This window comes from Salmo trutta, chromosome 5, assembly GCF_901001165.1.
Source record: "Salmo trutta chromosome 5, fSalTru1.1, whole genome shotgun sequence".
Classification (NCBI taxonomy): Eukaryota; Metazoa; Chordata; class Actinopteri; order Salmoniformes; family Salmonidae; genus Salmo; species Salmo trutta.
Window position 1 is genome coordinate 54,077,998 of NC_042961.1, and position 16,522 is coordinate 54,094,519.

The 16,522-nt window shown below is 42.6% G+C and overlaps 1 protein-coding gene across 1 annotated transcript in view; it reads left to right on the plus strand.

Moving 5' to 3' along the window:
• LOC115194974 (uncharacterized) overlaps window positions 1-16,522 on the plus strand; it is a 389,153-nt gene that overhangs the window by 370,639 nt on the left and 1,992 nt on the right. The window contains exons 17-22 of the mRNA XM_029754876.1: window positions 6,027-6,306; window positions 6,486-6,631; window positions 7,087-7,366; window positions 14,890-15,092; window positions 15,384-15,663; window positions 15,871-16,016. Coding sequence (XP_029610736.1) covers window positions 6,027-6,306; window positions 6,486-6,631; window positions 7,087-7,366; window positions 14,890-15,092; window positions 15,384-15,663; window positions 15,871-16,016 — 1,335 coding nt within the window. The remainder of the gene's footprint in view (window positions 1-6,026; window positions 6,307-6,485; window positions 6,632-7,086; window positions 7,367-14,889; window positions 15,093-15,383; window positions 15,664-15,870; window positions 16,017-16,522) is intronic.

Consider the following 16,522-nt stretch of genomic DNA (forward strand, 5'->3'; position numbering starts at 1 on the left):
TGTGATCACACTCTCTGTAGCCGATGTGAGCAAGACCTTTAAAGAGGTCAACATTCAGAAGGGCGGATTACTCAGAGATGCGCAAACTGGTACAACACTTCCACTGACAATTGGCACAAATACAACATATTTTAGACCATGCGCCCTAATATGCTAATGAGCCACAGCCAGCACATTGCTCCCACCTACATTTCAAAGTGCACCAATGATTGTATTTAATGTTGCATTTGTAACCAAGTGGAAATTGAGAATTTACCAGATACGACTAGGAAAAATCCACTGAATTGCCCTCCAACTGGTAAATCAAATCAAATGTTTATTTATATATAGCCCTTCTTACATCAGCTGATATCTCAAAGTGCTGTACAGAAACCCAGCCTTAAACCCCAAACAGCAAGCAATGCAGGTGTAGAAGCACTAGTGGGAAATGTGTCTATCGTCCCTGAGCTCCGACTTCTCCCACATGCTGACCTCTGACATCACCTACTAAGGAAATTACCTCAATAACAGCATTTTTTTGCAGGTAAACGGAACAACAAAACGCTATTTATAAAAAAGGATCTATTAGTATGGTTTTTGAACTGTATAATTTGTTCACAAGTATGATAGCTGTACTTTTAGTTTATGGTTGACACAGCTTGTTCAAAGCACATGAATGCATCCAACTGGTATTTACAACTACACCACTGGTAAATTCCCACATCCCACATTTTTATGAACACCTGCTTCGTAAACAACGGGTCTAGACTTTTTTAATTTTTTTATTGTCATTTTAATTTATGTGAATTTGTGTTTGGTGTAGGCCTGCCTTGGCAGTGTAATTCTCTCACTGACATTAAATCGATAACTTGCTTGTAACAGATGACATTCATATACTTACTGTCTCTGAAACTCACTTGGATAATACATTTGAAAATATAGTGGTAGAAATACATGGTTATAACATATACAGACAATACAAAAATTCCAATGGGAGTGGTGGTCTATGTTCACAGCCACATTCCTGTAAAGCTAAGAGAGGATCTCATGTCAAATACTGTTGAAGTAATGTGGCTAGAGATTCACCTGTCTCACCTAAAACCCATTCTTGTGGCAAGTTGCTATAGACCATCAAGTGCTAACAGTCAGTATCTGGATAATATGTGTGAAATGCTTGATAATATACAGTGTATTCAGAAAGTATTCAGACCCCTTGACTTTTCCTAATTTTTTTACAGCCTTATTCTAAAATGGATTAAATTGTCTTTTTCCCCCCCTCATCCATCTATACACAATACCCGATAATGACAAAGCAAAAACAGGTAGGTAGAAATTTTAGCAAATGTATTAAAATTTAAAACAGAAATATCACATTTACATCAGTATTCAGACCCTTTACTCAGTACTTTGTTGCAGCACCTTTGGCAGCGATTACAGCCTCAAGTCTTCTTGGGTATGATGCTCAAAGCTTGGACACCAGTATTTGGGGAGTTCTCCCATTCTTCTCTGCAGATCCACTCAAGCTCTATCAAGTTGGATGGGGAGCATCGCTACACAGCTTTTTTCAGGTCTCTCCAGAGGTGTTCCCTGTGGCTCAGTTGGTAGAGCATGGTGTGTGCAATGCCAGCATGGTGTGTGCAATGCCAGGGTTGTGGGTTGGATTCCCACGGGGGGCCAGTACAAAAAAAAAGATGCATGAAATGAAATATGCATTCACTTCTGTAAGTCGCTCTGGATAAGAGCGTCTGCTAAATGACTAAAATGTAAATGTAAAAATGTGTTCGATCGGGTTCAAGTCCCGGCTCTGGCTGGGCCACTCAAGGACCTTGAGACTTGTCCCGAAGCCACACCTGCATTGTTTTGGCTTTGCGCTTAAGGTCATTGTCTTGTTGGAAGGTGAAACTTTGCCCCAGTCTGAGGTCCTGAGTGCTCTGGAGCAGGTTTTTAATCAAGGATCTCTCTATACTTTGCTTCTTTCATCTTTTCATCGATCCTGACAAGTCCCTCAGTCCCTGCCACTGAGAAACATCCCCACAGCATGATGCTGTCACCACCATGCTTCTCTGTAGGGATGGTGCCAGGTCATGCTTGGCATTCAGGCCAAAGAGTTCAATCTTGGTTTCATCAAACCAGAGAATCTTGTTTCTCATGTTCTGAGAGTCCTTTAGGTGACTTTTGGCAACTCCAAGCGAGCTGTCATGTGCCTTTTACTGAGAAGTGGCTTCTGTCTGGCCACTCTACCATAAAGGCCTGATTGGTGAAGTGCTGCAGATATGGTTGTCCTTCTGGAAGGTTCTCTCATTTCCACAGAGGAACTCTGGAGCTCTGTCAGAGTGACCATTGGGTTCCAGGTCACCTCCCTGACCAAAGCCCTTCTCCCCAGATTGCTCAGTTTTGGTGTTTCTAAACTTCTTCCATTTAAGAATAATGGAGCCCACTGTGTTCTTGGTGACCTTCAATGCAGCAGAAATGTTTTGTTACTCTTCCCCAGATCTGTGCCTCGACACACTCCTGTCTCGGAGCTCTGCAGACAATTCCTTCGACCTCATGGATTGGTTTTTGCTCTGACATGCACTATCAACTGTGGGACCTTATATAGACAGGTGTGTGCCTTTCCAAATCATGTCCAATCAATTGAATTTACCACAGGTGGACTGCAATCAAGTTGTAGAAACATTTTAAGGATGATCAATGGAAACCGGATGCACCTGAGCTCATACTCAGGTCTCATAGTAAAGGGTCTGAACAGTTATGTAAATAAGGTATTTATTTTTGTCTCAATGTCCTTGTTTTTGCTTTGTCATTATGGTGTATTGTGTTGTTATGACGTTGCCCTCTCTCTGGGTACAGAGAACACAGTTGAACCCCCTCCCTCTGCACCAGGCCTTTTCTATGCACCATCCCCCGACCTCTATACTTCTGACACTGCTGTGGTGAGAGGGGTCGTAAAATTCTAAAGGGGAATGTCCTGCCGCATGGCCCAGTTTTGAGACAGAGAGGGGTTTCATAGAGTGACAAAGGAATTCTTCCAACTCACAGAATTGGGGAACCGAACGACATTTATGTTCTGGAGAAGGTATAAAAGATCGGTGAAGAATCCAGCTACGAACTGGTCCGCTTGGTACAATTTTGTGACACTCATTAGAGACAATAGTGCCATATTACCATACTAAGGTTTATATAGTAGCCTCAGCTACGGGACTTGCATCTAAATGGTTGTATACAATGATTTAATAAGATTAAAGCTATTTGGAATATGTTGAGAGGCTATGTACTGATGTTAATGTGATAGAATTGTATTTCTGTTCAAAGCTTAACTCAGTCATCGGCACGCCCCCAGGGACACAGACAAGACCTGGCGTCATGAGACAGACTTTTTCTGTCATTCCGAATAAAACCCCCACCCAGGGTTACTTTATTGAGACCAGGCCTCCACTCCATTATGAGTTGGCCAATAGGTTTGACCATGCATCCCTCTTCTGAACTTTAACCATACCACGTGGTTAAACTTTTAGACTATCGATACTGACAGAATAATAACAATAGTCTGCAGCTAGAAATTTGATATCATCGAACGCGAAGACCGACGAAACACCCATTCTATAACGACATTAATGAATGTCGCTTTGAAATATCCATTCTAACCGAGAGAGCGAGAACGCGGACAAAAACTCTCCAACAGGACAAAAACTCTCCAACAAGGATCCCGACGACGCACTGAACGTAAATATATATTGATTGCAATTGTTCCTGAATGAGTGAGCGTTCATGTGCAAAGGATAAGCATATCAATTGTTAATATTTATCAACTCTGTAGTGTCTTCTCAGCTGCCCTTTATGACCCTTTGTTTTAACAAGACACCCGCCATGCCGGTTTAGCCCACTAGGGCACATTACTCTACCAATTCTTTGTGACGATAATTACTCTTTGTATACTTTCTGTGAATTACTTTGTTTAGTAAATAAATGATTTTAAGACAGTTGATGTATAGATGATTTAGTAAAGACTGGGTTCGTGCAGATACAACAATTTACGACGTTTGGAATGAGACTGACACGAGGTAAAATACACCATTTAAACCAGAAGATAATCGGTCAGATACTATAATATAATATATAATGTTATAATATAGGAAAGTTATAATAGGAAAATTATAACTTTGTAATCTGAATATTTTCCTTGGTGCCCCGATCTCCTAGTTAATTACAATTAAATGATTAATCAGTTTAATCGCGTGATAATAATTACAGGGAGTTATTTTGATAAACATGTCTTCAGTTAATGGTGCCCAAAGACACGATAGTGTGTAGATTGATTAGGGGGGGAAAAACTATAATCCATTTTAAAATAAGGCTGGAACGTAACAAAATGTAGAAGAAGTCAAGGGGTACTTTCCGAATGCATTGTATACGTGTCCAAAAAAAAAAAACATTTCCAGAGTTTTCCCTCAACGTCAGTAAGACTGATCGTGAACTACATAAAACGGGGGACGAACTCACCCCCATCCACATTGACGGGGCTGCAGTGGAGTAGGTCAAGAACTTCAAGTTCCTCTGTATCCCAATCACTGTGGACCTAAAATGGTCCACAACACACACGCACAGTCATGAAGAATCCTCAAAAAGTTATACAGCTGCACCATTGAGAGCATCTTGACTGGCTGCATCGCTGTTTAGTATGGCAACAGCACCGCTCAAAATCGTGTGGCGCTACAGAGGGTGGTTGCGGACAGCCCAGCACACCACTGGGGCCGAGCTCCCTGCCATCCAAGACCTCTATATCAGGTGGTATGAAAGGAAGTCCCAGAAAACCATTAAAGACTCCAACCACCCGTGACATAGCAGCCAGGTCACGCGTTGCACAAGTCAGTATTATACCTCCATCGATGTCTGAGTTGCCGTTCGAAATTTGACGTTTGAGAAACATGGATGAGCTTCATATTCTGACGTGAGATTGTGAGAGCTTGTTGGACATAGACTGTTCTCTCTGCTTCCGCATGGCAAGCGGTACCGGTGCGTCAAGTCTGACACCAAAAGCCATAACTGCTAAATATTTCTTTTTTATCTATGCATACTCACAGGACTATACACTCACACACACACACACACACACACACACACACACACACACACACACACACACACACACACACACACACACACATTCACTCACTTAATATGCTCACACACACATAACATGCACATACATTTATACTGACTCTACACAAACACACACACACACTCACATACAATCATCATATACGCTGCTGCTACTCTGTTTATCATATATCCTGATGTCTAGTCACCTTACCACTATACATATTTACCTCTATCCCTCCAGTATCTCTGCACATTGTAAATATGGTGTTGGAACTGACCCTGTATATAGTCACCTTACCACTATACATATCTCCCTCCATCACTGCAGTATCTCTGCACATTGTAAATATGGTGTTGGAACTGACCCTGTATATAGTCACCTTACCCCTATACATATCTCCCTCCATCACTGCAGTATCTCTGCACATTGTAAATATGGTGTTGGAACTGACCCTGTATATAGTCACCTTACCACTATACATATCTCCCTCTATCCCTCCAGTATCTCTGCACATTGTAAATATGGTGTTGGAACTGACCCTGTATACAGCTTCTTACTTTCTCCTGTTCTTCTTATTTTTATATCTTGTGTATTTTTGGGGAACATCTTCGGCGCCCGGGGAACATGTACACAATGTAGTTATGTCAAATATAAGTTTAAAACACAGTGTGTGTATAATAACGGCACATTTTGTTTGCAGGTTATCAACAGTGAAATCTCATGTGAAATTTGAATCCACATGTGAAACCTCATGAGGAATATCATCACGTGAAGTGTGCCAAAAAAGCACATGATTTCACTTTTTTTTCCCACTCACTACTATCCCCTATCTTCGCTCCATTCTTCAGAAAAATCCACCCTCTTCCCTCCACTCCTCCACACACTGTCAGATGATTAACAATAACGTTTAATTTAGGTATTAAAACATTCTACTCTGTCCCTGTAGTAAATGTAGCGTTGAAAGGAGTGGCCACCCAGTCATCACTGTATGGGGATGGCCAGGCTCACAATGCCATTGATGGGAACAGAGAATCAGACTATCAGCTAGGATCCTGCACCCACACTGCACAGGAGACCAACCCCTGGTGGAGAGTGGACCTGCTGGATGTGTACAGAGTGACAGCTGTCACCATCACCAACAGAGGAGATGTTGTCCCTGAGAGACTTGATGGTGCTGAGATCCGCATTGGTAACTCACTGGAGAACAACGGCATCAACAACCCCAGGTGACACATACTTCAGACATCTGTACATTGTTATGTCCTGTCTTGAAGACATTTAGATACATTGGTCTTTATCCATGCTTCTGTAGGCATTCTGTGGTTATGTAGTCAACAGACTGATGGTACATTTTAGAGAGTCCTAATTCACACTAATTCTCTCTCTCTCTCTCGCTCTCTCTCAGATGTGTTGTCATCTCCCACATCCCAGCAAGAGAGACCTACACCTTCCAGTGTAATGAGACGCAGGGTCGCTATGTTGTTGTGGTCATCCCTGACAGGAAGGAATATCTCACTCTGTGTGAATTGGAAGTATATGGCACTCCTGCAGGTAATCATCTGTAACTGTCTTCTCTGTTCAATTTTATCATCAAGTAAGTTTTACATTACTTTTACATACCAGAACATAAATGTTATAGAACTATAATTAGTGTGCTTGCTGATTGCAATTTAACTCTAGATTTCCGTCATATTCTTATTAGCTAGACTTGCTTCTGCAGTCACACTTTTAATGTTGTATTTACTTCTTATATAGATATTGTAATAATCACTGTGAACTCTTCACCTCAATTTCAGACCCATCCACCCCTCTCCCCTCCACTCCTCCTCCCACCAAAATATCCCCCATCTTCTCTCCCCTCTCTGCAACATCCACCCCTCTCCCCTCAACGACTCCTATCACTACTATCCCCACATATTTTAAATATGTAAAATGCCTACACTGTAAGATTATTGTCAATAACTGGTCATATCTGTATTAAAACAATCTTGTCTCTGTCCCTGTAGTAAATGTAGCGTTGAAAGGAGTGGCCACCCAGTCATCACTGTATGGGGATGGCCAGGCTCACAATGCCATTGATGGGAACAGAGAATCAAACTATCACAAAAGATCCTGCACCCACACTACACAGGAGACCAACCCCTGGTGGAGAGTGGACCTGCTGGATCTGTACAGAGTGACAGCTGTCACCATCACCAACAGAGGAGATGTTGTTCCTGAGAGACTTGATGGTGCTGAGATCCGCATCGGTAACTCACTGGAGAACAACGGCACCAACAACCCCAGGTGATGCATAGACATTTGTAGATTTTTATCAAATCAAACTTTATTTGTCACATGCGCCGAATACAACATGTGTAGACCTTACCGTGAAATGATTAATTACAAGCCCTTAACCAACAGTGCAGTTCAAGAAAGAGTTAAGAAAATATTAACAAAAAAAAGTAAAGTAAAAAAGAATAAAAAGTAACACAAAATAATAACAATAACTAGGCTAAATACAGGGGGTACCGGTACCGAGTCAATCTGTGGGGGTACAGGTTAGTTGAGGTCATTTGTACATGTAGGTAGGAGTGAAGTGACTATACATAGATTATAAACAGCAAGTAGCAGCAGTGTAAAAAAAATGGAGGGGGGGAGTGTCAATGTAAATAATCCAGTGGCCATTTGATTAATTGTTCAGCAGTCTTATGGCTTGAGGGTAGAAGCTGTTAAGGAGCCTTTTGGTCCTAGACTTGGCGCTCCGGTACCTTTTGCCATGCGGTAGCTGAGAAAACAGTCTATGACTTGGGTGACTAGAGATTTTTACAATTTTTGGGGCTTTCCTCTGACACCGCCTAGTATATAGGTCCAAGATGGCAGGAAGATTGGCCCCAGTGATGTACTGGGCCGTCATCAATCGATCAATCAAATGTATTTATAAAGCCCTTTTTACATCAGCCAATGTCACAAAGTGCTGTACAGAAACAACAGCCTAAAACCCCAAACAGCAAGCAATGCAGATGTTGAAGCACGGTGGCTAGGAGAAACTTCCTAGAAAGGAAGGAACCTAGGAAGATACCTAGAGAGGAACCAGGCTCTGGTGGGAGTGGCCAGTCCTCTTCTGGCTGTGCCGGGTGGAGATTATAACAGTACGTGGCGAAGATGTTCAAACTTTCATAGATGACCATCAGGATCCAATCATAATAATCACAGTGGTTGTAGAGGGTGCAACAGGTCAGCACCTCAGGAGTAAATGTCAGTTGGCATTTCAGAGCCTATCATTCAGAGTTAGATAGCAGGTGCAGTAGAGAGGGAGAGAGTCAAAAACAGCAGGTCCGGGTCAAGGTAACACGTCCGGTGAACAGGTCAGGGTTCCATAGCCGCAGGCAGAACAGTTGAAACTGGAACAGCAGCACGACCAGATGGACTGGGGTCAGCAAGGAGTCATCAGAGCAGGTAGTGTTGAGGCATGGTCCTAGGGCTCAGGTCTTCTGAGAGAGCGAGAGAGTGAGAGAGCGAGAGAGTGAGAGAGAGAGAGAGAGAGAGAGAGAGAGAGAGAGAGAGAGAGAGAGAGAGAGAGAGAGAGAGAGAGAGAGAGAGAGAGAGAGAGAGAGAGAGAGAGAGAGAGAGAGAGAGAGAGAGAGAGAGAGAGAGAGAGAGAGAGAGAGAGAGAGAGAGAGAGAGAGAGAGAGAGAGAGAGAGAGAGAGAGAGAGAGAGTTTTTATAAAACCTTTATTTTATACTCAAGTGTTAACATAAATAATGACACACTGCCTTTTCAGAAATGAAACACAAAATGTAATTCCTAAAAAAAAAGAAAAAAATACTAAAATAAATTACTAAAATAACATAAAAAATTTCAAAAATACAAATACTAAAGAACATATATATTAAACTTATTTCATCTACAAAATATAGTTTCCCCTCCTCTACAAAACAAAGCGCTCCTTCGTATGCCCACTTCTCCTCAAACAATGGGAGATCTTTTACAGCTGAGAAGATCTCAAAGTCCACTTTTATTCTTATTTTCACTAATCCTTTAAAAACACATCTTACATCCTGCCCATATCCCGTTTCTATCTTATGTTTCCTACTCAGAAAAATGGACATCTTAGCTTGTCCCAAAATAAAATGTAACAGTTGACAATTTCTTTTCTGTTGCTTTCTATATTGAAACCCCAAAATAAAAACAGTGTTATTGAAAATCTCTCCTACAGCTTTAAACAAAGACTCCAGCATTTCAAAGAGAGGTTTAATCCTCTCACACTCCATAAAACAATGAAAAATGGTTTCTCTTATATTACAAAAAGGACATCCATCTCCAACATCTGAGTTAATAACAGATACAAAAGCATTAACTGCAATGATGCCATGCAAAACCCTCCATTGCATATCACCAGTACCCTTTTGTAACGGTGGCTTGTACAGTGCTCTCCATGCTGGCTTTACCTTGTCATCAATGCCCAATTTTACCCTCCATGGAGTGTCTTTTCTATTTTTCAATTTATCTTTATTCAACACCTTGACACACCCCCTATATAAGTCTTTCCCATTCACCTCATCCAAACCCACCTCTTCCAACCCTCTCAAATCCAGTAATATCGCCTTTCTTTCTGACTCTGGGATATTTGGTGTAATCCCTAGTCTTGGAAATGAGACGTCTTCATCTTGTACCTTCTTCTTGTGGCCATGAAGCATACCCCACTCTTCTGCTGACAGAGCCTTCCTGCAGCTTCCCAGCAGTTGTCCTACAATCCTTTCCGACCTCACCCCCAAATGTTCAGCCACCCGTCTTCCATCCATTAAGGTGGGCCCAGCCATGGCCATTAACTGTTTTATGGTGATGATTTTGCCCTTCACCAGAATCTTGGAAAAATGTGTAACAGCTGCAGTTGTGCAATCCAGTCTTGCCCCATACACCAGAGGTTCCTCCAACAGCCAATGCACTGACTCCGCTGAAGTTCGTCTGGACACCTTCATTATGCTCCACACCCTAAGAAGGCCTCTGTAAAACGGAGGTATTCCCTCCCTAGAAATCTGGCTACTATCAACCAAAAATAAAGCTTTCTTTAAACCTAAACCTCCAACCTACTGTAATACAAGACCTGCCACCCCTCTCCAAACCACATTTTCCGGTCCATAAAGCAACCTTTGAATAAACTGCAACTGGAAAGCAGCAGCCCTACTAGCAAGATGTACAAGACCTTGTCCCCCCTCCTCTTTTGACAAATACAAAACACTTTGTGGAACCCAGTGATATTTATCCCAAAAGAAATCCACAATTATTGCCTGTATCTTAGCCAGAAGGCCAGATGGTGGTTCTAAAACTGACAACCGATGCCACAGTGCAGAGGCAATCACATTGTTAACTATAATAGTGTGCCCCCTATATGACATACGAGATAGCAACCAACGCCATCTCCTTATTCTCCCTTCCACCATTTCAACCACCCCAATCCAATTTTTTTCCATAGTCCCCTCATCTCCTAGGTACACTCCAAGATACTTAAAACCTCCCTTACACCATTCCAGCCCCCCTGGCAAAGCCATGATCCCTCCAGACCATTCTCCAATCTGTAAAGCACAGCTATTTTCCCAATTTACCTTTGCAGAGGATATTCCCCTAAAATGATCAACCATTAGACTCAAACTATCCACCTCCGCTTGATTTTTCACTAAAACAACTACATCATCAGCATAGGCTGAGAGACGAATAGGAGGAATATCCCTTGAAAGGTACACCCCTTCAATGCGACTTCTAATGCTATTTAGTAGTGGCTCTATAGCAATGGCATATAACATTCCCGACAAAGAACATCCCTGCCTAATACCTCTACACACTTTAAAAGGAGCACTCAAACCACCGTTAACTTTCAATACACTTTCAATGTCACCATATATCACCTCTATCATGGCAATAAAACCAGAGCTGAACCCAAACGCCTCCAAAGTGTGCCATAAATATTGATGTTCAACTCGGTCAAATGCCTTTTCCTGATCAATTGAAATTAGACCAGCATCCAACCCAATAGCCCTAGAGACGTCCAAAAAAATCACGAATCAGAGAAATGTTATCCCCTATCTGCCTGCCAGGAACACAGTAGGACTGGTCCGTATGTATGATTTGCCCGATCACCTCCCTCAACCTGTTGGACAATGCCTTTGACAGGATCTTATAATCAGTGCACAATAAAGCCACCGGCCTCCAGTTCTTCACCTCCCTAGGGTCACCCTTTTTGGGCAGTAGGGTGAGGACAGCCCTTCTGCAGCTTATTGGTAGTAACCCTCCGGTTAAACTATCATTAACTACTGCTAGCCAATACTCTCCCAACATAGCCCAAAAAGACTTAAAAAAGTCAACGGGAAGCCCATCAATGCGTGGTGCCCTTCCATTTTCCATGCCTTTTAATGCAGTGTATAACTCCTGCAAAGACAATGGTTGCTCAAGCTCAACCTGAGCTTCTGCAGCCACCTGTGGGAGCCCATCAAGGAACTGCTGTGTCACTGTTTTATCCTCTTTGTACTCACACTTGTAGAGCTCAGCATAGAACTCTACTGCCCTCTTTCTAATTTCACTAGATCTAGTGAGCTCTTGTCCAACAGCTGATTTGAGACAATTAATAATTTTTCTTTGTCCATTCTTTTTCTCTAAACCAAAGAAAAATTTGGATGAGGCATCCATTTCAGAGATTCCCTGAAACTTACTTCTCACCAATGCCCCATGTGCTCTGATACCCAGCAGGTCTGCCAATGCAGCTTTTTTCCTCTTGAGGGCCTGAGTGTGGCCTCGATCTCCTGTGGTCTCAACCAACGTCATGAGTTCCACTATTTCTGTCTCTAGGGCTTTCATTGATCTGGTGATATCCTTGGTGACATTCCTCGTGTATTGCTTACAGAATTGTTGAATCTGGATTTTCCCTATATCCCACCACTGTTGAAGGGATACAAAACTGGCCTTTTGAGACCTCCACCTCTCCCAGAAAAACTAAAGCATTTCCTGAAGTGAGCATCACTCAATAAAGTTATGTTAAAATGCCAGTATGCGCTTTTAGGTTTTACATCGTTAATGAACACCACCTCTGTTATTAAACAATGATCAGAAAATCCCACTGGGGTTATCACACTTGATTTACAGACTTGAGATTGATGCTCAAAACAATAAAATCTATCTAACCTGGCCATAGAGATGGTGTTCTCTCTCACATGCACCCAGGTATACTGCCTTGTGCCTCCATGTTGACTCCGCCAAATATCACACAGTTCATTTGTTACAATGAGACGTTTTAAAAAAGTCATTGAGGCTAAATGAGGTTCTTTGTGATTTCTATCTAAATCACTGATTGTGCAGTTAAAATCCCCAGTAATAAATAAATCATCTTCATTGTTACATTTCTCAATGGTATTTGATAATGTCTCTAAAAAGCATACCCTCTCAACTGCTACCACTGGGGCATATACATTTATCAGACACATAGTGATGTTTTCATACCTTACTCTAACTTTTAATAACCTCCCCTCAACTACCTCTTCAACCTCATATGACAAAGGCAAAAACCCTTTTGAGAACAAGATGGCCACAACCCCACTTTTTGAGTTGTTATGACTATACACCACTGTCCCCACCCACTCCTGTTTCCACATAACTTCATTTTCCAAATTACTATGCGTTTCTTGTAGAAAAATTATGTCACTTCCCTTTCCCCTAATTAACTCATACACTATGGCTCTTTTTTTAGCGTCTCTTGCCCCATTTACGTTTAAAGAAGAAATCTTAAAATTGCTCATGGATGAAAAAAATACAGAGGAAGACCCAGAAACCACATCTCTTTACAGAGTTAAAGCTGCGACTGAACTCTTTCATTTTCTTTAGAATTTACATCACTTAACATTCTCGTGACCACTTTCTTGAGTCTAGCAATTTCAGGGCTTGTCAAACCTCCCCCTGTTATTTTTGACATCAGAAACTTTGCTGATTCAATAAACAATTCACTTTCAGGGGAAAAAATCTGTTACATTTATAATCCTGCATATATTTCTTCCCTTTTGTCAACTTCAGAAATTGACGTACCTTCCCAATCCCATACCTCCCTTCCTCCCCATTTATCTCACTATTTTGTTGTGACGCGTCAGATGACTCACTCTCGCTATCCTCCCCAGAAGAAAACTCCACCATCTCTACAACCTGTTTATCTTCAAGTGATTTATCAATCTCTACCTTCCTCTTGGAATTAGACCCTTCACCACCCCTTACATTCTTCCTCTTACTCCTCGGTACTTTGAAAACAGCTGCTTCCTTTTCCATTATTTCAATCTCCTCTTGACCTCCCATTTCATTTTCCAGCACCACCTCAGCGACGGCAGTCCCAATCCCACCGACTGTTTCCCCTCCCTCTTTGTTCTGATCTACCACAATTGCCCCCGTATCCACACTGCCTTCCTCTCCTACTTTTCCTACCACACCTGCCCACCTTCTCCCTTCCCCTGCACCCTTAGCATGTTCATCCCTTCGCGGTGGTGCGTTAGCTGCACCAGCAGTAGAGCTGCTACCGGGCTCTGCGTGCTCATTCTCGGGACAATTACGCACCAAATGCCCCTCTCTTCCACACCCAAAGCATTTCATTGATTCAGTAGAAGCGTAGAAGACATAATCAAATCCATCAATCTTAAAACTGAATGCTAAATTCAGTTCATCAGTGTCCTTTTTTAAAATCATATGCACTTGTCTCCTATGAGACATGACATGTTTCAGCAAAGGAGATTTGCATCCAAAAAGAACCTTCTTTATTGTTGATACAATTTGACCATGACAAGATAACTCTCGCTCCAACACTTCATCTCTAATAGATGGTGGCACATTAGAAAGTATAACTTTCTTTGCCGGATTCATAAGCGGAAATACCGGTGTCTGTGTCTCCCGCAACACAACACCACTCTCAACTATCTTCTTCACCTTTCAATGGAATCTAAGAATATCACTACAGCGCTATTCATCCTTGAGGCTGATTTGATACTATCATACCCAATGGTAGCACCCACTGCCAAGCTACATTCTTCCACTGAACACCCGGCCGCAGCAGGAATCGTTACTCCATGTCGCCGACTAAGTTTTTCAAACTCCAAACTTCCGCGAGTGGCCATTGCAACCAGCCCCACCCGCTGGTTGTGCCCTCGCGAAAACCAACCTCAACGATCCCACCACCCCTGTACGTGCTTAGTGATATTTAGACAAGATACCCTTAAAACAACTAAACTAATCAACATATATATATATATATACACACCAAAACCCAATAGAGTGAAGATAATTCCAGTCGCTCTCACAATCACTCCTGCTTCACGACTCACTCCCAGCATGCACTCCAACGAGAGAGAGAGAGAGAGAGAGAGAGAGAGAGAGAGCACACTTAAATTCATACAGGACACTGGATAAGACAGGAGAAATAATCCAGATATAACAAAATGACCCTAGCCCCCCAACACATAAACTATTGCAGCATAGTTCATGTAGCACCTCATGGTCAGATGCCAAGCATTTACAATACCAGGCAGTGATGCAACCTGTCAGGATGCTCTCGATGGTGCAGCTGTTGAACTTTTTGAGGATCAGGGGACCCATGCCATATCTTTTCAGTCTCCTATGTCATGTCTTGAAGACATTTGGATCCAATGGTCATCATCCATGCTTCTGTAGATATTCTGTGGCTATATATTGAACAGACGGATGGTTTTCTCTATGGTAAATTGTAGAGTGTCCTGATTCAATCTCATTATATTTTTCTCTCCCCCTACTCTCTCCCTCTCTGTCTCTCTCGCTCTCTCTCTCTCAGATGTGTTGTCATCTCCCACATCCCAGCAGGAGAGACTCACACCTTCCAGTGTAATAAGATGGAGGGTCGCTATGTTGTTGTGGTCATCCCTGACAGGAAGGAATATCTCACTCTGTGTGAGGTGGGGGTATATGTGGAGAGACTCGATGCCTTGAAGACAGAGATGACAGCTGATTTGCAGGAGCTAGAGAGAGAGAAAAGAGGCAAGACGTGTTGTCAACCAGTTTAGCGTACTGGGTAGAGATATAAAGAATAACTGAACTCTTGACATCTTTTTCAGACCCATCCCCCCCTCTTCCCTATATTCCTCCCCTCACCACTACTATCCCCATCTTCTCTCCCCTCTTCTCCAACATCCACCCCTCTCCCCTCCAATACTCCTCCCACAAACTACTACCCCCATATTTTAAATATGTAAAATGCCTACACTGTAAGATTATTGACAATAACTGGTCATATCTGTATACAAAACAATCTGGTCTCTGTCCCTGTAGTAAATGTAGCGTTGAAAGGAGTGGCCACCCAGTCATCACTGTATGGGGATGGCCAGGCTCACAATGCCATTGATGGGAACAGAGAATCAGACTATCAGCTAGGATCCTGCACCCACACTGCACAGGAGACCAACCCCTGGTGGAGAGTGGACCTGCTGGATGTGTACAGAGTGACAGCTGTCACCATCACCAACAGAGGAAATGTTGTTCCTGAGAGACTTGATGGTGCTGAGATCCGCATTGGTAACTCACTGGAGAACAACGGCACCAACAACCCCAGGTGACACATACTGCAGACATCTGTACATTGTTATGTCCTGTCTTGAAGGTGTTTGGATACATTGGTCTTCATCCATGCTTCTGTAGGCATTCTGTGGTTATGTAGTCAACAGACTGATGGTACATTTTAGAGAGTCCTAATTCACACTCATTCTCTCTCTCTCTCTCTCTCTCTCTCTCGCTCTCTCACTCTCGCTCTCTCTCTCAGATGTGTTGTCATCTCCCACATCCCAGCAGGAGAGACTCACTCCTTCCAGTGTAATAAGATGGAGGGTCGCTACATTGTTGTGGTCATCCCTGACAGGAAGGAATATCTCACTCTGTGTGAATTGGAAGTATATGGCACTCCTGCAGGTAATCATCTGTAACTGTCTTCTCTGTTCAATTTTATCATCAAGTAAGTTTTACATTACTTTTACATACCAGAACATAAATGTTATAGAACTATAATTAGTGTACTTGCTGATTGCAATTTAACTCTAGATTTCCGTCATATTCTTATTAGCTAGACTTGCTTCTGCAGTCACACTTTTAATGTTGTATTTACTTCTTATATATATATTATAATAATCACTGTGAACTCTTCATCTCAATTTCAGACCCATCCACCCCTCTCCCCTCCACTCCTCCTCCATCCACTACTATCCCCCATCTTCTCTCCCCTCTCTGCAACATCCACCCCTCTCCCCTCCACTCCTCCTCCCACCAAACTATCCCCCATCTTCTCTCCCCTCTCTGCAACATCCACCCCTCTCCCCTCCACTCCTCCTCCATCCACTACTATCCCCCATCTTCTCTCCCCTCTCTGCAACATCCACCCCTCTCCCCTCCACTCCTCCTCCATCCACTACTATCCCCCA